General features: G+C 39.8%; 1 protein-coding gene across 4 annotated transcripts in view; it reads left to right on the forward strand.

The window, feature by feature from the left end:
- Nucleotides 1-24,310, forward strand: part of LOC139120398 (homeobox protein XENK-2-like) — a 32,455-nt gene extending 8,145 nt beyond the window's left edge. The window contains exons 1-3 of one of the 4 annotated variants that reach the window (XM_070684789.1): nucleotides 4,092-4,267; nucleotides 21,324-21,726; nucleotides 22,472-24,310. In XM_070684789.1, coding sequence (XP_070540890.1) covers nucleotides 4,229-4,267; nucleotides 21,324-21,726; nucleotides 22,472-23,037 — 1,008 coding nt within the window. In that variant the 5' untranslated portion in view covers nucleotides 4,092-4,228 and the 3' untranslated portion in view covers nucleotides 23,038-24,310. Of the gene's footprint in view, nucleotides 1-4,091; nucleotides 4,268-12,697; nucleotides 12,919-21,084; nucleotides 21,727-22,471 lie in introns of those variants that run through there. The other 3 variants (XM_070684785.1, XM_070684788.1, XM_070684786.1) reach the window with 3 other exon arrangements.
- Nucleotides 24,311-25,824: the final 1,514 nt, after the last annotated feature.

Raw genomic sequence — 25,824 nt, forward strand, 5'->3', positions numbered from 1 at the left:
ATGGTCATTAGGCTTGAAGTGGGCTCTGAGATCGGCAGAGAGATTCTTGAGTTTGCGGTTGTGGTGGGTGGGACATGATGGCTATTTACAAGCTGTCAGGGTCGACAAGCAGACAATAACTAAGCAATAAAAACCATTACATGGCTTCCTCGACATCTGTAAAGTCTACCTTGTTTTTGTTTTTCCCTCAATCAAACTCGCATCAGTCATGTGTCCATCGGTATGAAAGCGAGGCATCAAAGACCTTAATCATGACGGATATTGTCATAGACGCTGGATAGGTATCACAGAGGTGAGTAATATGTCAAGTTCGCAATGGATAGGGTGAATAATTGACTCCCGATGTCTGGGTGGGGCGTCAACCTGGCGTTGCCATGGAATTCTCTCAATTACGTCATAGAACCATTTTTTTATCACGGTATAATAATAAGTTTAAAAGTTCAGATCTGTTTTAAACTTTCAAACTATCTATCTATCTCTCTATCTATCTATCTATCTACCTATCTATCTATCTATCTATCTATCTATCTATCTATCTATCTATCTATCTATCTATCTATCTATCTATCTATCTTTCGATCTATCTATCTATCTATCGATTGATCAATCAATTACACTATCAGTTAATGTCTTGTCAATCTCACCATTTGCTTTGGGTTATTTATCTTTCTTCAAATCTGGCAATATTGTGTTACTTTTTCTTGTTTTACTTCAGTGACTTCAGTTTTTTCCAATCATTAAGGGTTCTTTTTTTTAACGTCGCACTTCCTAACTTTCTTGCTCACTAATTTCTTGATTCCATCACCAAGCAATGAGTCCTGATCGCTTCAGGCGAATTTCCCCCCAGCTGTTTACCAATTTTGGTATTTCGATGCTTTGATTGTCACTTTTTTTTGCCGAGGCCTCGGGAAAGATAAACTTGACAGCCGGGCTAAAAAGGCTGTGACGCAATCAACGCCAAGAGTCGCGGAGGTCATGTATGCTCACAAGAGTGAACTGCATACACTGCGCAAAGATAAATTTTCGCTGTGTGGTTGGCATGCTCGGAAAACACTTTATCTCAATCATCGCGGCACTCGAGCGACGGTAGGCTTTGATTGACAGCTGGCAAGCTGCATTTTGTGTGGTCTATCGGTTGGGTAGAACAGACAAGAAAGAGGGGCTCTCTGTCGACGGTGCATATCTTTCCGCGATATATACCTCAACGTGGAAACTAATTTGGTCCCACGAGCCTGGCAGAAAGCTTTCATAAGTCTCAGTGACTATTAAGCAAGAGAATCGTAGCAAACTTTCCCTCCATGTTGTGTCTGAGGCTGTCCAAATATTTGTTTAATGTGATACACACGATCAAGAGTAGCCTTTCAAAAACAACTTGCGGAGCGCAAGGTTGCATCGAAAGTGGCAACTTAATCCATGACGTGTTTAGAATCCTTCTTCAAATTGGGACCGCGGGCCGCGATGCTTTATTGATAGTGCGCCTTTAGATGGAAAAAAGAGAACAGGCCATTAAAAAGCATGGGTCTAGGCAGACTTTCCCAAATTGTACTGCCTAAGTTTGCTTCGACGAGGCAGCTCCCAAATTTTGAAGAGTTTAACGTCGAGTTTCGTTCAATGTCCACCATACTCATTAAAACCCATACACTGGAAATTTGATTATCATTCCGCGTCGCCCTAATCGCAAACCTATACGCGAACGTGAAACCACTTTCAGCGTGAAAGGGAACTTTCATCGACGAACAAAATTTGACGTAAACAGTTATTGAATATACGTTCTCACTGATTGACACAGAGTTGTAATTATTCTGAATGACTTTCTAACATTGAAGAATGGCGTGGCTGGATTGACCAAACTTACCACTTGAGTCTAGCAGTCTCTCAGATAATATTAGTAGAAACGCATTAAAACGAGCTTCCCTGCGACCTCAATCAAATATATAATACTGATGAAATAGGCATTTCTCTTGTTTCAAAGGCAAGGGGAGATCATTACCAAAATGTTGTGCAACATTGAATTCAACACACTAACTTGAGTTCATTGAAACAGTTAATTCAACGCACTGCAAGAAGTTTATTATTGAGGCAAGTTCTCACATTTTAAATTTAATTGTTGGAAGCGGTTTCCACAAATATCACTTAATATGCGGGGAAACTTAACGGATTATACCAAATTCTTTTTTCACTTTTTTTCCTTGGAATCTTTGTTGCAAGACCACAGTGCATATTGACAAGTACGACGATTAGTGGAAGAGGTCCCGGGGAAACCACGAATTAAGCAAAAGTTGAAACAAAAATATTGGTACATGAAAATTGGGACGTGGCACGTTGTGACATGCTGTGACATGTTGTGACGCGACGTGACGTGTGTGACGTGACGTGTATGATGTGATGTTATGTGATGTTTGTGATGTGATGTGATGTGATGTGATGTGATGTGATGTGATGTGATGTGATGTGATGTGATGTGATGTTTGTGATGTGATGTGATGTGATGTGATGTGATGTGATGTGATGTTTTGTGATGTGATGTGATGTGATGTGATGTGATGTGATGTGATGTGATGTGATGTGATGTGGTGTGGTGTGATGTGGTATGATGTGATGTGATGTGATGTGATGTGATGTGATGTGATGTGATGTGATGTGATGTGATGTGATGTGATGTGATGTGATGTGCTGTGATGTGATGTGATGTGATGTGATGTGATGTGATGTGATGTGATGTGATGTGGTGTGGTGTGATGTGGTATGATGTGATGTGATGTGATGTGAGGTGAAAAACATGAGTGACAAGTTTTGCAATACGCTTTAAATATTTCTTTGGTTGACCAGGTTCAAGAACATGCCGGGACGAGTGTTTTTAGGTCTCAATTTTGAAGTGCAAATACTTTCAATACATTAACTGAGCAACGCAAGAACGATAGAGGTAGTGTCACAAGTGAAAAAGTTTCTGACAATAGTGTTTTCCTCCCCTCCCCCCTGTCTAGATCTCTCAGAAGGTAAATGCATGTTTATTCAAACGATTTATACCAGGCCGCCGCTGTCACAGTAGTGTGCATTTTCAAATTGAATGTACAAACATTGGCGATTACGTCATCGGTGCCTTGGGAGGTCGCTTGTAACTTGGGGTCATTTATGGAAACGTCTCTTTATCAAAGTCTATTTATATTGCAAGAGCGCTAGTCATTGGGTTAAAAATAGATCAGCTCGCCAGAGACACCGCTTATCGACAGCAATTTCGGGCATACGACGAGCGAAACATTCGGATGGGTACTATAAGCCTTGTTGCCATGGAGATAACGGGGAATGAGGTTCAGAGAGTAAAACAGAATGCTATGAAACATGGATAAAAATAAATAGCCTTTTTATTTATCACGTACTTTGTCATTGCATATCCCCGCCTTTGTCTGTCTCTCTTCTCAACGTCACTTTGTCTCCGGTTATCCGTGTATCCTTGGTAACCCGCGCTACAGCCTTCTAAGAGTCATTCCCCATCTTCATATCTTGTCAGCATGTGCCATATTGTACTTGGGTCGATCTATGTCGTCATGTTGTGTAAAAACTGCTTATTGTAACTCGGGAGTTTTCACTCATGCGGGTACAAAATGTACAATTATAAAGTGATCCAGCAATGTTCATTTTCCAACATCCAGTTCACATTTTGTTTAACATTTCTCGTTCCCTTGCTCGGTTTCCGTGCAATTGATGAAGTTAATTTTATTTAGTTATCAACATAAGGAAACAGTTTTGTTTCCTCTCACATTCCAGATTTCCCTTTCACTGCCATATCTATCAATACAAAATCCTCCCAGAAAGAACAGAGAAGGTAACAATATTCCTCACTAAGCGCGTTTTTTTATTTTGATCATTCATCTGTCTGGTATTTCTATTGTCCGATCTGACACCACATTCACCCGACGACGCCAGCGAGCCGGGCATCGGTCCAGAAATTTGAGCCAAAATCGAAAGTGACCCGACACAGAGCACCCTGCGTCTAAGGGGAAAACACTGACCCAACTTGACCTTTACAAAAGATCTTCTTGGGTGGAGCGGTCAGCTGATTCCCCGAATATCCGTCTGCTTGATTTCAAAATCCTTGGGTACGACCGGATACATCTTGACTGCCTTATTATCAGTTCCTGGTCTATGCCTGATACTGAGAGCCATACTTTTGGTTGAGAAATATCCCGCTCCGCATAACTCCGTAGAAAAAGCAAGACACGCACTGAGCATGCTCTACGCGCGTTATCCACAACAACGCCTTCGGCAGGTAAGGGTCGAATCTTGCTTGGTCTCCGTCTTTGAACTTTCTGCCCATGGTGTCGAGGTCGATAATTATTTCATTTGGAATAATTTCAGGGTCACTGATAACTAATGGGTGGAATCGATTTGTCTGTCTCAACACAGACAGACATCCCACGGTGCTTTACCCCTGTTTAACAAAGTTAATGAATGATATTAGCCAGATGTTACGGCTGCTATTGCGAGCCAGACTCAGCGGGCATTCTTTGCGTATTCCCTTTGGTGTTAAAATTCGTTGCCAATGCAGTTATAGTGTAACCGTTACAACTTATGAAATTTAATAACACTTGATATTCTTGATATCTTGTTATAAAAATAATGATTTTCGACATTTGTGCGAACAATTGCAAGATATATAATTGTATGTTCTCGTGATCCGCCTGTCTTTTCCGCGCGTGAATCTCGATGGCTGCTGTCTCTTTATGAAAGTGAGTGAGATGTTTGCGATGCGTCTTCAGTTTGACAAGGGAACGATTCAATCACATCTTTGAGCAAAGTTTAAAATGCGTGTTCACTCATGCAATATGCACTTGATGGAATCAAAGAAAAAAGAGCCTATCTTGCAATGCTGTAGCTCCCTTAATTGTCAGAAACCCGAACTGACTTTCATAATTGTAGTGTATAATTTGTCAACAAACGTTCACAACGAAAGGAAATTCAAAGTTAAAGTTTACGGTTATGGGCAACTTGAGCCCGTCGAGGATTTTCTCAGGAGGTTGAATGACTTTGCAGACTCGATACATGTACATTTCAGGCTGGCAAAACCAATACTTTATAAAACGAAGCAAAATACTGTATCCGTTTTGATAGCCGAGTGTTTTTGTTCAGTCAGAATATAACCCACAATCCAAACCGTCTGACTGAAATCTTAGTGGCTGACAAATGTTATTAGAAGTTCTTAATGGCAATCAAGTCATACAAAGCTGCCTGTTAATGTATCTTTGAAAATTTCCTGTCTGTCTTTGTTACAAAAATACTGAATGTTTTCTAAGTTTTCTGACTTTCCATCGAGTGCAGTAGGTTTGGATGATTAAGTGTCCATTAATAACAGATCCAAAGCTGCTATGATGATCATTTTAAATAAGATATTGGACAGCTTTAAATGCGGTTACATTTATTGACAAAAGTTGCAACTGACTTCGTTAACAATTTCGATGACTAGACGATTCTCTCGGGTTTTTTTTGACCAAGCTGCAGTTGACGTTGCTTCTAAATTTTTCTTTATTTGCCAAACATTGAATGCGGCGGTTTGCTCTCAGAAACTTGAATTCGTTCAGTATATTGCTTCCACCCCTTCATCATTTGGTTTCATTTGCGCACACTGGAAACTTTGTGTTTGTACCCTCTGGCGAGACTTGACGGAGAAAAGAAAACAATGAAAATATGATAAAATTATTCCAAGCTGTCAAAAGTTTGTAAAGGCGCCGCTCTGAGGCACATCCATTCGCCATATTTATTGTTGTGATACACTAAATAATAAATCAACTCCAATCTACGCCGACGGTCGCAAATTTAATCGACCACCGTTAATTTACAATACTTCATAAATCTAAAAGCGTTTATACATGCTTAGAAGTGGAACTTTGTGTCCCTTTTTCATATCATCTATACAACAAGGAAACCCTCCCATCGATTGCTGAGCTCAGTGGCGTGCAAAGCTAGTCTTGTGGCCAGCCGACATTCATAGTCAGTATAGTCAGTAGTGATTTGTCTTGGGGCGACTCTTGGAAGACGAGCTTTGTTTACCTTCCCCCCTGAGTTATCAAAACAAACTCAACATCCCTACCTACGGAATGCAAATATGTATTGTCCATGGTTACATTGCGTATAGGACCTAATGGGCGAAAAATACACATGCAAACATCTCCTTGTTTCAACAGTAACCTGGAAAAATGTAGTGACACGGTGGGAAAAATCAGCCTAACAATATCTTCTATGAGTCCGCTGTAAATTTCAAGTGTAGGATAAAATAACAAATTATAACGAGAGAGGAGACGTTTTGGACCCTATTACGTGCCAGATATTTCAACCAAAGCGGGCGTCTTGGAACAAATAACACAGTTGGAGATGGAGGAAATATGCAGTTGTTTTGTTTTGTTTACGCCAGTCTTTCTAATTTGCTCGAAATTATATGATCGCGACACAAGTATTCTCAACAAACTTTAAAGGAATTTTTAATCCTCTCCATGTTTAAATTTGCGCAGAGAATCGTCACTGTCGTGTTGAAGAAAGTTATTTAATTTTAGCGTGTTACTATCCTGCTAATGTTCTTTTCAAAAACTTTGTCCCGTTTCAAGTTGCGAAGCGACTTCGTATTGATCTGCACGTGTTAAAATATCGTTTTTTATGTGTTGTACAAACAGTCTGATAGAACTAATATCTAAGATATCGATGTCATTTAGCAAATAAAATCGCAGTAACAACATAGTTATCGAAGAACAAGTGTAACCATTAAAAAGTGTTGGCGATGAACAAGCAACTATATTTTAGTGTTTCTAAAACTCACATGTAGAGCTTTTTTAGTTTTCTGCTTGTTGTCAAGTGTTCCAATAAACTTATACAAGTACTGTGCCATCTATAATAGTTAAAATGTTTGACGAAAGACACTCAAACAGCTGTGGTGTTGCGGTCTACTGCTTGGAGCGGGTACATATCATTTTATTATTCCTTGATCTGTTCCGCTATCATTGTCTGCTGTCGTCTATTTTCACACCAAATTTGCATAATTAACCATGGTCTTAGCAAAACTAACAGTTAACTTCAAATGCGAATTCTTTGTCTTTTAAATAAGCAAATAACATGATTTCTATGAGTGAACGTTACGCTTTAAGAAACTTGGCGGGTTGTGAAAAAGCAAAGCTAACGAGTTGGTGTTTTCAGATGGATTACACGCATTAATTTTTTTCGAACATTTTTTATGTCCTAAAGAACGAGCGTCAGACGTTGAATGTAATTATGTTGTTATCATGGATGAAATAGACAATTAAAGAGCACATTCATGTTAAACTGTAGGGGTTACTTGTTCCCTTATTTCTTTCGCATGCATATTGCCACCGCGGACTTGGAGGCAGAGAATTACTCTGAGTTTTATGTGCTGTTCAACATGCTAGAAATTGGTTATAACTAAAAAGCCCATAGCTTTCTATAAGCCTTTGTTGATTCTGTAGAGGTAAGTTTACATTTACGCATCGTTACATGAGTCGAAATTGCAAATGAAAATTTGGGGATATATGGTGACCAAATATTATAACTGATTGAATTGTCCTAGCTCGCTTCCACTCCTTCCGAGAATTGTTTGACTGGTGTCTTGTGATTCTTTGATTATTGGAATAATTCTGATAAGAACGTCGCTTTTAAACATAATTGTTTTTATAAGATATGTGTGTTTACTCATAATGAGAGGGTTTAGGATGGACTGCGACAAGCACATGGTCCCTGCTTCGAAATACCGGCTCTTGATGTGAGTTTTCATAGAAAATTCACTGAACGCTGAAACCAGCGTCAACCGTGCCTGGAAACCCGATAGAATGGGTACACTATCATTCCCCGTTCCCGCACACGGCCTTACACAGCCTGCATATGAATGCACTCTCTCGGTGGAACTCAGGGCCAAGCGATTCAACAAGCTCGAGTCTTTGTGGCGGTAATTGCACGTTTTTCAACTCCAATTTGGCAAGCCATAAAGCCGCAGAAAAAAATACTTGATGGCTGATGTCGCTTACTATTCCTTGTTCCGCGAGCAATACTCTCTGGAAAGCCGATCTGACCTTTTTTTCAGATTAGGGAGTACGAGAGCGCAGTGTGGTCGATGTATCAACGGGTGCACAATGAACCAATCCTCGCTACAATTGTCTCACAAATCAGAAGAGCGATTCCTAATGTAATCTATGCCAAGCAAATTCCAATTTTCGCACAAATTATGACATTAAAAGACCCCTCCGGTGATGCTACAAGGGTCAATAGGGCAACCCCTAATAGGAAATTTATTCGTCATTTCCGACGGCAGACCCACTCGCTTTATTAATAACTACTCCAAGCCTGTCGATTTCTGACAATTTGGAAAATTTCTTGAAATCGTTTCGAGAAATGGTTAAATTGACGGCAATGTCATGGACCTTTTTCCTTAAATGCAGAAACCTGGATCTCAGTGTTGGCGATATCTCGTTCATTTGGCTTCTATGAAAAGTCAGTCGTTCCGACTGTTGCAAATAGTGAGTTTTATAAACAGTTTTAGTTTTAAGGGCGATTATGTCACACGCTTTATGAGATTTACCTGCATTTGTGTGCATCAGATGTTTTCGGGATTTTTTAAAATTCGGATTAAGACTTTGTTACAATCATTTCGAGAAATGGTTAAATTGACGGCAATGTCAAGGACCTTTTCCCTTAAATGCAGAAACCTGGATCTCAGTGTTGGCGATATCTCGTTCATTTGGCTTCTATGAAAAGTCAGTCGTTCCGACTGTTGCAAATAGTGAGTTTTATAAACAGTTTTAAGACAGATTATGTCACACGCTTTATGAGATTTGCCTGCATTTGTGTGCATCAGATGTTTTCGGGATTTTTTAAAATTCGGATTAAGACTTTGTTACAAATAATCAATTATTTGCATTCCCCGTGACGAATTGTCCGGTGTTAGATGTTTCAATATAAGCGATAAAATAAATTGACTTGACTAATAGTGTTTTAACTTTGATTTATGAGGTCCCTGATTAGGCAGATTATTTTACTTCTACATTCCATAAGAAAACATAAATGAATGTTGCTACACTTTCCCATCAACTGCAGTTTCAATGTGTCATCTTAACAAGTGTAGTCTATAATGTAATATTTGAAGTTAATACTAGGCCTATATGGAAAGACACAGAAAGTAACAGAGCTCTGCTTGACACAAACGTACATGCACGTATGCCTATACATACATGCATACATGCATACATACATACATACATACATACATACATACATACATACATACATACATACATACATACATACATACATACATACATACATACATACATACATACATACATACATACATACATATTTATGAATATGAACGTACACATATGTATGTGCGTACACGTGCAATGTATATATTGATTTCTTGATATATAAGGATTTGTATTTCGGCAACCGTAGGAATTTGTGTTTTCTAACCCGGCTAATTTTAAGACGTTGTCCACAAATGCAATAAAGTCATACTTTTGTGTATAGATCTTTTCCTTTGGAAACTCGTGTTTCAGTGATCTTTTTCTTTTCCGAATGCATGATGTTTGCTTCTCCCTCCTTCCAACATACGGCACTGCACTTTTATTATCCAATATTTCAGTTTGACGGACAGGCGTCAGCCAGGAACGCTCAATCAATCACAGAGATAACACGGAGCCATTCAGGGTGGCTAACCTGACTAGATGAAAAACTCCCCAATGCATCGACATCCAGATTGAACCTAAAAAGTTGTTGTAATTAAATTTTCGCGCTTGTACACTTCGGTCTCGACGAAGTCACAAGTCAGTGTGACCGCCCCGAGTGCGATACCTTTCCCATTGAAGAGCGACTAATACGCTTTTCAGGGGCCTTGGAGAGACAATTATGTCGCCGCGGGGTTTCTCTCAATAAAAAATTAAACGACACTTTATCATAGCGGGGGGAGATTACAACTACTGTACACCAATTTCGTGACAAAAGCGCCGCGGGCGTCTGGTAGATTAAAGCACGCCCCGTGTGTTACGAGAAGGGTCGATGGTAGCCAATACTTTGGCAAATATTGCCGATGCTGGTTTGACTCTGTCAACTCCGAGATGAGTTCCAATATTGAGGCATTTACAAAAAGACTAGAATTTTGTCTGTTAGACTAGCTTGTGTTGCGTTCGCCAACATGAAAGTTATTCATGTGTAACGATTTCCGTCAGTGGCAGGCGTTCCTGTCGCCCACGAACATTAACGTTTCTGTTGTTGTCATCGTTGTTGCCTACGATCATTGACTGTTGTCATAATGATTGTGTTCTTCACTGCATCATCATTCATTGCAACAACATAGTCGTACTAACCCCGTCGTCACAGGCAACCACCACCACCACCACCACCACCACCATCATCATCATCATCATCATCTTTATCATCATCATTACAATGACAACAATGACCACCAGTAGTATTACAGAGGTTATTGCAAGGATACGGTGAAGACCAGCCGTGATTTTGGGGAAATCGTTGTTGCAGATATCAAAAAGCCCTATACTGATGATAAACATGCGGATGTCGTTTAACATTACACCCGACCTTGCCTTGTAAATCATCTTGAGGAAGCAATACCATCTCTGTATATCTCTGTGTCTATCTCTGACTGACTGACTGGGTGCACGTACGTATGTATGTATGTATGTATGTATGTATGTATGTATGTATGTATGTATGTATGTATGTATGTATGTATGTATGTATGTATGTATGTATGTATGTATGTATGTATGTATGTATGTATGTATGTATGTATGTATGTATGTATGTATGTATGATGCATGCATGCATGCATGCATGCATGCATGCATGCATGCATGCATGCATGCATGCATGCATGTATGTATGTATGTATGTATGTATGTATGTATGTATGTATGTATGTATGTATGTATGTGTGGTGTGTGTGTGTGTGTGTGTGTATGTATGTATGTCTGTCTGTATGTCTGTCTGTCTGTATGTATGTATGTATGTATGTATGTATGTATGTATGTATGTATGTATGTGTGTGTGTGTGTGTGTGTGTGTGTATGTATGTATGTATGTATGTATGTATGTATGTATGTATGTATGTATGTATGTATGTATGTATGTATGTATGTATGTATGTATGTATGTATGTATGTATGTATGTGTGTAAGTATGAATATACGTATGAATGTATAATTTAAAGTAAAAGCATAAGGAAGCCGTGACTGTTCGAAAACTTTAAGCTTCTGTATTCTCAGTGAAACGATGAAATTAGCCTACAACTCAAAGTTATGAACGATACTAATTACCCAGCCTAATTTCGCCGTGATATATATATATATATATATATATATATATATATATATATATATATATATATATATATATATATATATATATACATATTCCGACTGTATGTATACTTCAAAGTATACATATGTCCTTGTGGGAAATTACAGTTCTCGATGCTAAAAGTAGAGCGCCATAAATATAACAAAAATTATTCCAGTACAAAATAATAATCTCCGTTACATAAGTTGCATGCATCTTGCAATCAATCATCAAACTACTTTTACCGTTCGGATTTATATATATAAATATATATATATATATATATATATATATATATATATATATATATATATATATATATATATATATATATTCATAAATTTGCTATAAAGTATACTGCACAGATAGTTATTTCGTTTGTAACATAGATACTGCACTGAACGTTTAGTTTATCTATTTCGACTGAACATTTAACCCTTCAGAAATTCACGCTGTTTTGCACCAAAGTTGGCTTCGTGACTTAAGAGCCAGTGGTAACGATTTCCGATCCAAATCTGTCTCGACGAAATTAGAATCAAATCACTCTCAATCACTTCTCTCCATTTTTGACAACCGAGAACTGCCAGAAAGAGGATAGAAAGAAATCGCTAATCGTGACAGATTAGGGCGTGGGAAAGGAAACCGCCTGCCTTATCCTAATGTTTCATCTGTGCAAAAATAATCGTCGTTTATCGATTGTTTTCCCCCCGACTCTGTTTCTTCTTGGACACGTCCTCCTTATTGTAGCCATACAGGGAGCAATTAGGGCTGGCGTCAGACTTTTTTTGTGTGAGTTGTATTTGTTTTCTGATAGATATTATTACAAACGGGATGCTGAAGTGTATGTTCAGTATAGAATGTCCGAATACCACTGTAAGCTTCCATGCTCCCGTGTATTGAGCAAATGCAGAAGCGACGAATTACAGATATGCTGACGTGAACAAAGGAAATAATTGTCGGTTCGGAATTTCAGTTTAAGTTTGACAGAGTATTTTATTTGGATATTACATTTCGCTTTATATAACGTAGAATTCCCTCACAAGATGTATTTAGATATTTATCTAAACGAACAAGAAATAGGCAAAGAAGGCGCGAGTGGTTTAGTTTTTTATCAGATCCTCGTATAAGAGATGTCAAATAGATGGATACACGTTTATATGTGAGTAAACACCGAGGCTAGAGAACTATGAAATCTGTTGAGTTCTGCTTCTTGACACGCATTAACCCTCAGGTACTCTGGTCTCCTTGTGGCACAGTAAGTACCGTCTATACGTACAATTGAGTTCCATTGTTCAACTGAACAGGCCCGCTGTTCTGAACGTAGAGACAACTTGAGGGACCAAAAGGCTACAATGATCGACAGCAGAGTGAACAAATAGGAGAGTAGGGCTCAATCTCAAGCCGAATATCTGGCTGATTTTTTTTTGGTATCGTCTTTTACAAATGTTCAACGGGATCGAGGAAAATAATCGGCCGGTGGAAAGGGATAGAGAACGCGTGGGGCAGGCAAGTTGTGATGATTCTACGCTCTGCACTGAAGCGTTATCGGGCTATTGTAGAAAGGAAAGCACGGTAAGTAAAACACCGTTTCCATGTAATTAACTCCTGCGGTTGCTCGCCCATGACTATCGCTGACGCGTACTACCTGACTTCGTCGCTTCGTTTCTATCGTCAGCTCGACTTTCTGGTTTCCTGAGCCTAAGCCGGCCAGCAGGCTGGCGTCGACCTAATGTGTAAAGTATCGGATGGAAGACATACCAGCTACACCTTGGCTAGCCCAGACCATAGGTGTTTGTGCCCAGGAATTCAGACTGGCAGACAGCGCGTCTCCAATCGGCGTTCGGGATCATTTATCGGGCCCAGCCTATCGCCGACATCCCTGATCTGCATACAGTTAGGGCACCGACTGGCATGGTTTACCAACCTATGGCGCTTAGGCATGGACCATTTAGAACTCAGGAGCTTGTGCAACTCGGTCTTGTTCCGTTGCATCTCAAAGGCCTTGTTTTCTCAAACACGCTGAATAAGACAATTGTGACGGGGTCCATAAGCTCCTCTCACCAAGGTTTCTCTCTCTTTAATTCTTCTTCCTCAACCCAAACGGGAGACTAAGAGCAGGTTCAAGATTCGGCCACCCCTCCACTTCTCTCACCGCTTCAACATTTTTTGCCTCAGCTAATTGAGTTTGTCCTGGACAACTCTGAAAGGGCTGAATAGGATTTCTCTAAGAGCTCCAACAATGCACATCTCAGAGTAGCGCTAGACTTAAAATTTCTACGATAGAAATGCCACTCATTCGTGCAATTTTGATGGGCGCATTTGCAAAGAATATCGCCGCTTGAAAATGAAATCGTACCCGTTTATTGCAGCTTTCAAGTCGGGATTCATCGTTTAAATGACGGGGCGCACGGAGCCGTTTCCACCCATCCACTCTACCTATACGCTTTGTTTGTTTAATGTATCTGTTTTTGAAAGTTTTCGGACATGTTTGGACGATCAGATCTTTAAGAGTGCGTGGCGCCGTCTGAGGCTATTGTTCGGGCTTCACTCTCCCAGCTCCAAGCCAGTGAAACTTACAAAGATCCCGGGCGCAGGTGGTACATGTCTGTTTCAATGGAAAAAAATCGCGGAGAAACCCGAGTCAGCCCCGGGCTCTCTTGAAACGACCCTTGATTTGCCACTTCAGGGCTAATTCGTTTACTTCGAACACTTATGTCGTTTATCGACGTCTTCTTCCAACCCTTTTCGACATCCTAGACCAAGAGATTACTCAAATTATCTCATCGAGTTAGGCTCTCGAGTCCTCTTCCGCTTGAAGTGCCAAAGCCCTTGTCAGTTTCAGCAACGCTGTAAAATGATCTAATAATGACATCAAGACAATTTCAGAGCTAATAAAGGCTGTCTGAGACAGAATGTTTTCCTGAGATAAAGAGACTTTTTGCTTGTAACAATTTTAGAGAACATGCATCACGTAAAACCTTAACTTTGTTGACATTTTCCCCCGGGGTGATCGCTTTCTTTCCGAGATGTGCCTGTTATGTATGAGTAACCGCGATTTGAGATTTTGCGTCAGAAAAAATAGTCATCATAACTTATGACAAGAAATTTTGGCATAAATTGGTAGCACAGCTAGACCAGTGAGCGTTAGTGTGCCAACAAGACCAATCTTCCCCTCTCACTTTGTATCAAATACGGTGGCGTTTCAACCAATATACTTTATGATAACCGAGAAAATGCACAAATCCCTAATATGGAATTTCGACCTCAAACGGGAGGAAATCATGAAAATCACAGTGTATTTGAAAGCTGAATAATAAAATTACATTCTAGGGATTCCCGTAATAACGTTTGTGACAAAAGTTTATTTCATTAAAAGTCAAATTTCGGTACAATTTACTGTTATTATTTCAGACTGGAGTTAGCCATTTGCCCCACAGTCTGTAAGATCACACATAATACACAAGGAACTAATCTATACTGTTGCAGACTCTACATTGACTACATATATTTTCTTTCCTTATAATACTAAGAACGGCTATGATTACCATTGCGAGATCACAAGTGATTAATAGTTTGAATGGCTGTTGGATTGACAAGATGTAATTGCGCCTAGCCACGAACAGAATGTTGAGCTCCATCTAACTCACTTTAAAAAGAAATTAAAAATTTAATATTTGAATCGACTGTGTTCTGTTGACTTTGTTTTCATTGGGAGCGTGTACTGCGCGCCGCGCAATTCTGTGTGGCGCTCAAATTGGTCCCGGATGCCGCGTGTCTCATAATTAATTGTGACGCGCGATTCTCGGAATGATATTGGTAACGTTTCTGCTGACACTTGCGACAAGTGACGGCTTTGTTACAAGGCCTTCTGTACAGATATAATTCGGTGTCGTTAGAAATGCAGTCTGGAATAGAAAGGCTGTGAGCTGGGAAAGGGTGAAATACACCGGTAGAATTATCATTGTAACGTGCATAATGTAATCTGCTTTCACCATAATGCATCCGAAATTACATTAATTAATTGAGCTTGGTTTGGATAAGGCTACCCATTACAATAGAAGCGTTGCACTTTCCACAACCCCCAGAAAACGTTTCATTGCGAAATTAACAACCTCTTTGAGTGAGGCAGATAAAGCTCTCGCTTCAGAATGCTTAAACATACACAAATACAACTCTAGAGTCTGTCAAAAGTCAAAACATGGATTTCGTCTTGTAAGAACTATTCTTATGATTTCGTCTGTATCGTTACATATCAACTATAATAAATATTGAACAGTGAATGCTTTACAGTGATTGCAGTGCTAGAATAGATTAGAAACATGGAGAGACACTTTCTTTCATGATACTTCAAACCATTGCCAGTAAAAGCATTTTTCTTACCCTTTTAAATATTTTGAAAGTATGAGTACCCCAGTGAAGCGAAACTGAATTGAGAGCAAAATCTCTTCTAAAACCTATGCCTTTATTTCATTAAAGCAGCTGATTAAAGCGTCGTTTTATTTAATACAAAACAATATACGTATATATATATATATATATATATATATATATATATATATATATATTATGCATATACAGACAGAGAGTGTACAGTTATTTTAAAGTAATAGACATGATTTCCATAGTGACTCAGTTTCACAAATACATGCATACCTTATACAAACGATATAGATAAATAGATACATAGATATATACATATATACATAGATTGATAGATAGATAGATAGATAGATAGATAGATAGATAGATAGATAGATAGATAGATAGATAGATAGATAGATAGATACAACATACATGCATACATACATACATACATACATACATACATACATACATACATACATACATACATACATACATACATACATACATACATACATACATACATACATACATACATACATACATACATACATACATACATACATACATACATGTGTGCACAGACATACGATAAGTATGATGGGACACTCGAATCGAACAGATATGCTTATCTCGCTAAGACTACTACTGTGGAACCCTCTTTGGTAGGTTTACATAATGTGGTATCAAAAAACCATTGCGTGACGTTAATGATGCGAAGGAAAATTATTTTCATAAATGCAAGCTATATTAATCGATATGGTAACACTCACGACAATAATCTTTCATTAAATCGGCTATTTTGGTTTACCCGTCATGCAACGCGTTGTTCCATATGTCAACTGCTCTGGTGAGCCTTTATTCACAAAAGAATATTTGTTTTGAAAAAAGAAGAATTTGAGTACCAATATATATGTTATAACTTTTGACTGAACTTTATCCACGGAAAAATATGAAAAAACATGTTTGTAAAATATCATATTGATTGTGAATCACCCACACTAACGGCACAGGCATTGACATTATTTAATCCTACAAGCAATAAATGTGTCTTTGTGACTTGTTGCTCCTAGTAGAGTGCGGTCTCTGCACGTGACGAGGTTCATTGTTGCTGAAGGAAACAGCCTAAAAGAGTTTAGTATCGAAGAGGGCATATATGACATGACGAATACCATTTTACAAATAAAATTTAACTTTTAATCACAGTCACCCCACCCACCGACCATATTTTAAGTAAACGGAAAATGTTTAAAGTTGAGCGTAAAAAGCACCGTCTTGAAATGGTGTTGTTACAGAGGCATTAAACTTGGAGGTGATGTCAAAACCGTTTAATCGTAATGCAGAAGCCATTAATTAAAACGTTTGATTAATTACAGATAGACCAACGCATGAAAGCCAGCTACAAGTATTGTTTTCATGCAAATTGTGCTGTCGACTCAGAGTGAATGGTGCGCCTGGTAGGGGACGATGATTGGGATAAAAATAGAAACGAACTGTAGATTAATTGTAGACAAATTAATTGATTGAAATTAATCACGGAACACAGTCTAAATCAATCGAGTAATATATGACTTAGATAATGTTGAATGAACTGAAATCTACTCCCTGGGGTAGATAAAAGATGTGTCGAATGTAAAAATATACAATCTGCTTTCATTAGACTGAAATGCATCTGTTGCAGGCATTGTTGTAGCCAGAGCAATACCCAGTTCTGATAGGTAAAACAAACATGGCGTGTTCGTTGAAAATATGTTGGTTTTTTTTCGATAAAAATGTAACATGATAAAGTGCAATGACCGATTACCTTGTGACAAACTTTATATGATAAAACGAAATCCTTCGTATTTCATCTTTAATCATTGCCGTTTTTTTTTTGTAAATTTGATCATTTGCATCTACACAAATGGTAAGCTCAGATAAAAAACAAAAAGAAACAAAAAAATCCACCTCTCATTTCTAAAGAACAGAATCTTCCCGCCACTGGACATCGGATAACCCGCATCAAAAAAAGGGTAAAAAGCGAATCATGACTGTTTTGGAACAACGAAAGAACGAAAATCCAAAATGTTTATTTAGCTTTTTGTTGCTAAATTATCCTACAATAATACGAATTCTAAAACGAATTCGTTTGTTATTTGTTATTTTGTAGCAAGTTTCTTTGTTCAGTCGGACAAAATACCCTCCCTTGGCAAGAATAAGGAGGTTTTTGCCAACCTGTTCTTATCAAATAAATATAACGTCATCAAACTAAAATAATATAGACAGAAGCCACGTGTGCTGAGCTGTTTATTCACGTAGATTTACAAGGGACGAAAGACAGGTCGCCTACGGACAAGCTAACCGCATACCTCTTTGCCCAGAGATTTTAATATATAGTTTGCCTAGCAATTAACAGGCAGATCGCTTGCAGGACGGGCATTGAAAGATTTCAATTATTTGCGTTCATATAACATCAATTATGGCCAATTTGGTTAGAAATGTAATGGAAAGCTACCATAAATCGTTGAAGGTTACTGTCAGGCTGACAAGGGCGAACGATAGATCAATTTCTGTGGATTCAATAAATGACCGTTTAATAACTTCTGTGACAGAAATGAAGCCAGAGTCAGTTCCAGGATCGAGGAACTGCGATCTAGCTGAAAATAAGAAAGCCGCATCAAATCATGCTGTGTTCCTTTGTCTTTCCAGTTTATTTGGCCGCTTTTTTGCGGACAATATTTGCAATTGAAATCAAGCCGCGCGTTTTCGATAATTATGCAACGGCTTTATCTTTTTTTGTTTTTATTCATTTTCAATAGTGTGAGCTGCTTCCCAATTTGCTTTTTATTCCAAAGATAAGAGCGCGCACACATGTGTAAAATCAAGCGAAAACAAAAATGTGACGTGAAAACTCAATACTTTTCCGTAACCGAGAGGTTTTCACTCGAGAACGTTTAGTGAGGTGAAAATATTTCTGTAACAAAGGCAGATTTCCCTGCGGCCAAAATATCGAATGTCGTGTGTTTTAATTTAATGGTCTAGGCGACGCGATGAGATATTAGAGACTGCCAAAAAAACTCTTGCCATTCCGTGCGTTGGATAGGGATTATTTCTAGCCTCCACTTCTCTGCAGAAGCCCTCTTACCGTTTTGTTGTTTTTTGTGTTGAAAGCCTTGAAAAGCATTATTCAAACAAGTCACTTTACTTTGTGCATTTAGGAAAGTGTCAGTGAAAGGCTATTCCGGGCTGTCTATTTGTCGATTCGATGACTTTTACCTCGAAATAAAGTGGGTCTGAAAACATGAAATATCTGTTCCCCAAACAGGGCCATGCAGATTTGGCGATGGAAACACGTCCGTTCAGCGCTCAATTCGCTGCTGATGCCGTTGTGGGTCCGACGATCGAAATTTAAAAATCTGTCCGACAGAAAATGTAAACGTTCTTCTAAACAAAATACCTCGCGCTGATCGCCGAAATAACACGAGTGTGATACGGCCAACGTCTGGTACTTGTGTCTCCAAGACGAAAACTTCTCAAAACATTATGGTTTCGAGTTGCTTTTAAGCCCTCTAGTGTCCTCTTATCTGATGACTTCGAACCTTGATTAGAGATTGTGTTTTGGTATTTTTCTCCCTTCCCATTCGTTTAAAGAAGGAAAAAACTTTTTCAGGCCGAATTGTAGACACTCCCAAGTACTTAACTGACTACGATGGCGCGGGCGTTATCAGCCTCTCAGTCCAAAAGTGAGTAGTTTCTATCTAAACTTGAGCCCTCCAAATTACAGTCTAGCGTGGCCAGAAACATGGATGCCCGCCGATCATCGATTAACCGAAGCCAAGAGGGCAGCTCGACATTCGCAAATACCCTCATTGATGGAAGCCCTAAACAATTATAAACAGCTTCCTCTTACATCGTCTTCAACTTATGGCTTTCCAAGCTCTTTCTTCTTTTAAGGAAAGCGCGTGTCCCGTTCGACGAGTGGTTCAATTAGCGTATTCTTCTGTTGAAACTGACATATCGTTAATCTCCAAAGCCTCTGCTCCAGATTTCTTGACTTTATCAATACTTTTGTTTCCGGATTAAAGTGGTAAGTTAACATTGAAGCAAAAGCAATGGAAAAACAGTGTCTTAGCTTTGACATTTTGTAAATAAAAAGTCCTCAACACACTGATACAGTTGTATTGAAATGATCAGTGTGCGTTTCTTTCTTCACGAGAAGTATTCAACCTTCTCCGTTTATGAAAATAATTACGTGTTCTTGAAACGAACGAAAATTGCCCCGAGCGATTAAAGTCTTCGGTTTTGCGCCGACTTACAGCGATGCAAGGAATGCTGTTTCGCGCTTGTTGCTGACTCGGACTCGGAGTTAACGCTAAAGTGCCTGAAAAAGCAGACAAGTTGTCAAAAATGCGGGGAAATTCAAAGTTAAGAACAACGACTTCGTTTTTTTGTTTAGTTTGTTTTTGCTGTGTTCCCTGACTCCCGTGTAGCTGATAACATCCCAGGTTTGCGATTAAAACTTGAAAACGGCAAGTTATCGGTTAACCGTCCTTTCGTCGTGGTTGATTGGTAAATTAACCGGTGACGCTGTGTTTCTTTTAGTGCGTCTTCTTGTAGGCACCAATTTGTCACACTACTTTCAACTCCATTATTCCCCGCTTTTGAAAGAATGAAAATATTTTGCGTGCAACGTCTGTCTCAGATAAGGGTAGAGGGAGAGAGCGCGCGAACAGAGGGAGGGGGAGGGAAACATTCCTTTTTGGAAATTGATTGGAACTAATTTGTGATGAGATTATGGAGTCTCCATGATTCCATGGATTCGTTTCCCTGTCAAATCCATCGGGAAGGTGTGTCTGTCTCTTGTCTCCCTTCGTCTTTTTTGACAAGCATGGATGGGGTGCTGACAATCAAGCTTAATTGAAGAAATCACAATAAATGTTGACTTTAGTCTGAAGTGCCCCCATCGTTTCCTCTGTGCTCTAAGCTGATTCAGTGAAATGGGGGGTGGGGTGGTGCGTAGAATCTGAGTATTTCATAGAGTCGTTAGCACGCAATTGTTGGTGTACTGAGAAACGGTCCTGCGGTGGACCAAACATCATTTACTTAAGCAAATGGAGGGATCATATGAGCTAAACAAAAACTGACAGCGAGCGGCTCCGAGCTAAGTGCCCGATACTAGAAGTAATTGATTGCGATGTATATACTGTCAGCGAAAGTCGTCTACCCGGGTAGAGTTGGCCAATCAGGGTGTGAGATAAGTGAGACTCCGGCTCGATGGAACCACTTGTCTTGCAGGCATTCTATGGACCCCCCATCTCATAGGGATCGTTTTTCACCCCTTGGCGCTAGTGGTTACGCCCAGACAAGTATTAAACCGCCCCATTACAATGTAGGAGGAACGTCTAACGTTATATGATACGGCACCCACTGACAGACGACGGCAGCTAGTTTTTAAATAGGGAAACTCTCCACAACTTGAGCAGTTACGTTATAGTTCACGTTCCATCACTAATATCTACCCGGTGTATGTTTACTTCAGTGGGTCCCTGCATGCGCTCATTACACCCGCTGGGTAGACGTTAGGACCGACAATGCTAGCTACTTCTATGACTAACAATACTCCGTTCTCTGTTAAGGACATACTGAATCTAGCCGAGCAACAACAGCAGCACTACCAGCACCACGGTCAGCAGGCAGCGGCAATGATGGAATCGACCCACCACGACCTGAAGTCACTTTGCCTGCCGCTGGAGGCCGAGCTAACCACGCACACGGGACCCGTCGGAGTTCAGGACGCTATGGACATTTCCCTCTCTCCGGCCAGCATTTACAACAATCATCATCACCACCACCATCACCAACAACAACAGAGCCACCAGCACAATCACCATCACCACCAACACCAACACCAACAACAGCAGCAGCAGCAGCAACAACAACAACATCCAACCTCGAGTAACTCGGCCGCCAGCGCGGCCAGTATCATATCCGATTTGGTCAAACCCGACTCGAGTCGAGAGGAAGTCCCCATCGAGTCTTGTAAGTGTTACTTGAGACGCTCCTGAGAGGACAATCATTACAGCACTTCATAGGAGAACTTTGAGTTAATCAAATTATCGGGCGCATTCGCACTGGGAAAAGGAAAAACCTTCAGTGTAAACGAATAATAGCCCCGTTGAAAGGCGGTGAAGAAAAGTGGTTAGCGATTTTGCAAGTGCCAATTTGTGTCATGTTTGGTTGTAGAGAAAGCTGCAAAGTGAAATTTCACGTTGTGACTGATCTCTTAAGAGCGATTCTTGGCTAACCTCTTATAAAATGTTTTAAATTTTGAGAATGTCGTTTTCTCTTCACATTGATTTGAAATCCAAATGCATCTTCATATTAGTCTTTTGTTTCAACAAAACGACATTCGGGAGAAAAATCTTGTCGAGTGACCATATCCACTTGATTGTCGCGTACGACCAAGGGTGTGCACGACCAACAAAAAAGGTTGTTTTGGGTCGTTTTCAGAACAAGAGATAAGACACGTCTTGAAGATCACCACTGACTCAGAAAGAGAGAAAAAATAGACCGTGAGACAATTAAACGTTTCACATCAATTAAGTGGATCGACTCTCAGCCGTATGTCATCATAGTAAAAAAACTCCAGATTGTAGTCATTAGCAATGATGGTCCCCTACGTTGTGTACCAAAGTAATTGTCAAATTTCACTCTTTTGTCTGCTTGGCTTTTTTCCTCTACATTATTCTTATTTTGATGATAATTTCATTTCTTTATTTGGCAGCGAGAACGGCCATGGCTAGCACGCAGGGAGCCAAAGCTACGGATAAACGCCACAAAGACGACGAACGTCCCCACGGTCAGAAACAACGGCAGAGACGAAAACCCCGGGTGTTGTTTTCCCAGGCCCAGGTGTTCGAACTGGAGCGACGCTTCAAGCAGCAGCGCTACCTGTCAGCCCCGGAGAGGGAGCACTTGGCCAACATGCTGAAGTTGACGTCGACGCAGGTGAAAATCTGGTTCCAGAACCGCCGGTACAAGTGCAAACGCCAGAGGCAGGACAAAACGCTGGAACTGGCCACCCAGCCGGCACCCAGACGCGTGGCAGTGCCCGTGCTGGTGAGGGACGGTAAACCCTGCCTGGGAAGTCCACCGCCATACGGCTACAACAATAACTACAACAGCGCGTGCACTTACTCGAACTATAACTGCAGCAACGTGAATATGAGCCCGTACACCACCCCGTACACGTACAGCAACACATCGTACACTCTACCGAGCGTCAACGTACAGCCTACAACATATACCATGCAACCACAGCCTGTTCCCCAGGGAGTTCGAGCATGGTGACGCACTACATGATGCCCCGAGGGACCATGTTGACTTTTCTTCAGTGCAGTTGACTCTTTAATGTACCTTTTCATTGAACAAAAAAGTCCAAGGCTTGTGACGAGATCCTGATCGTCTACAGATGTGGAACTACACTAAATAGTTTAATATGTGAAAGAGCGAGGTGATGACCAACTCTACATTTGTATCTCCCACCATGATTCGCCCCACCGACAGAAATCTACCTCACTGTTGAATTCGGATGGAGAACTCACAACCCAATCGAGTACTGAAAAGATAAGTGAACTATTCCGATAAAAGTGGGAGATATTCTTTCATTATGGTTTGTTTTTTCCCAGTCAGGACGTATGAGGTTTATTGATACTATAGATTTTCGTGTACCACAAGAAGTTCCAGCGTTCTGTAGACAGCCTTGACTGGGCAGTCCGTAAGCGCTCTGTGAATGAAACAAGCCAACTGGCCCGTGTGACGAACACAAGACACTTGTTGAGAGAGACAATGTAGACGGAATAGGACAGAGTTGACATGAAACATTTTATAGAAATCTTTCCAAATTCACCGGCAAGGATACTCACACACGGCATGCTGTACAGATTTTTGTCGCGTCTTTGCCTGACAATTAAGTTGGATAAAACGGAAGCAAACTTAAGACTGTTAATTTCACAGTATTTCTTTCCTTTATTATTATTATTGAGGGAACTTTTATACTCCTTCCCTAGAAGGATAGGACATAGGTTAATTTTGACAAGATGTACAGTAAATTTCAGAAATATGGTATATGGGAAAGGGTAGAATTTTAGGAAAGTTCAACTTCAGCCATATGTGGCGTAGATTCAATGTATCGTACTTCATTTTTATTTCTATATAACTTTAATATTCTAGGAAAAGGATTTAGAAGTATTCGATAGGGACTAAGGGTTTTAAAGACACCTGCGACGACAATTTTGGGTTCGGTTCGTTTCGAAGTTTTCTTCAACCGAAATCGTTACATACCTGCTTCACAGGAAAATTTGTAGAAGTGCAACCACAAGCGTTACATGTCCAAAGCCGTTAGACTTGAAACATGTTTTCACTACCAGTCGCTCACACTAAGAATGGTAAACGTTTCTTTTAAAAAACGGAGTCAGGAGCCAAAACCAAAATTAACACTTGAGTGAATGTAACTGATATGCCGGGATTATTCGTTAAATTGTTTTATTTATGAACTTTCAAAATGAAAAAAAAATGTTTCATGACCTTGTAGATTAAAATTATGCCACCATTTGCTACTGATTATGTGTTGTCGTTTGCCTTTGATCTTGCCAAGTTCCGCAGAAAAGTGTTGGCTTTTCCCTGTGTTATGGATATTCTCTATAATGTTACTCGTGTCTGTTTAGATTAGCGTGGCCAGTTGAAATAATCAATTGTCTATACAGATGCTGACATCTATAGCTGCGCCTCATTAATTATTGTTCGCCGCACACATTGAGCACATTCATCGTCTATTAATATCCCATTAAATTTTCCAAAACATTTTAATTATTATATTGAAAAAAAAACCGATTCACTTTCTCTTTCCATTCCATTCCATGTGAGAAAGAACCCCAGTCAAAGTCAAAAGTCTGTTTTACTGTGTTACTGAGTTTGTTTACCTGGAGTTTGGTTTAGCGGATTACAGATTAAATTTAACATAAACTTTATGCTAAAATAACGGTCCTCAAAGAGTAACCGATAACGCGTGGCAGTTGGTTTTGAATAATTGGAACGATTAACCAGATGAGATAATTAGTTTGGATTAATGTAATTAGTGCGATGACTTTGCCCATGGATTTGTCAACGTTCGTTAAGAATGACTTTGAGCAAATTTGATCGTCACTTACAGTATTATAAGAGTGACTCGGAAGCAGAAAAAAATCCTAGTTGTTATTCTGCGATTAGAAATTGAGTTCCAAATCGATGAAACCGACATCATTTTCATCCGAGCGTGTAATTGCAAGTTTCCGCGCTCTGTGTAAACCTGTTGTCACCTCCCTTGCAATTAGGATGTAAGATCCATCGAGCACCAAACGTGCCAGAAAATCGACAGAGGGGGGAGATAGAGGAGGGGCAAATTAGCAACGTTCATTACCACAAATTCGCTTCTGCTCATTGCACTCTATGAATGCGTGGGGTTGTGTTGGATTTCTCATGAGGGTGATTTCGCATTTCTATAATCTTGCCCAGAAAGGAGGGTTAAAAACAGAAGCGAGTGGACCGATAAAAAAAATCGATTTTATTATGTGCCTGAAAAGAGATAGGTATGGATACGATAAGGAGTGTATATGCTGACTGTTCTTCCCTCTATTATTAAGCAATAAAACCGAGGAAATGGGACTCGAGCGACACGAATACAAATACGAGGGGAGCATTTAGCGAGTTTCATTCATCGGCCACAAAGGCCAACAAAAGAGTGCATTTTCATGGACATTACAGGCTTATTGAGCAGTATGTCGGGAGAGTAGAGCTAGCAAACAGAATCAAATTGCTACAATTAACCCCCGTCTCGCGTAAGCACCATCAAAGGCGGATAATTAGAGTTTTTTTTTTTACTCTCTGTAAATAAGATTCAACGGTCGACGGGAAGAAAAGGTGGCGTATGCTGAGCTATTGTGTATTGGTAATTACTCTTGCCTGCCGAACGATGCAATATCGCTGCATCACCGGCTAAATACTCCCATTTTCCGCAGCGTCTGTATTCGTTGTACACGCGTCTTTGCCACTCTTTTTAATAAAACTCGCTGTAATTAGCCGTGATGGAGGCAATACAGG

Source organism: Ptychodera flava, chromosome 20 (assembly GCF_041260155.1).
Source record: "Ptychodera flava strain L36383 chromosome 20, AS_Pfla_20210202, whole genome shotgun sequence".
NCBI lineage: Eukaryota > Metazoa > Hemichordata > Enteropneusta > Ptychoderidae > Ptychodera > Ptychodera flava.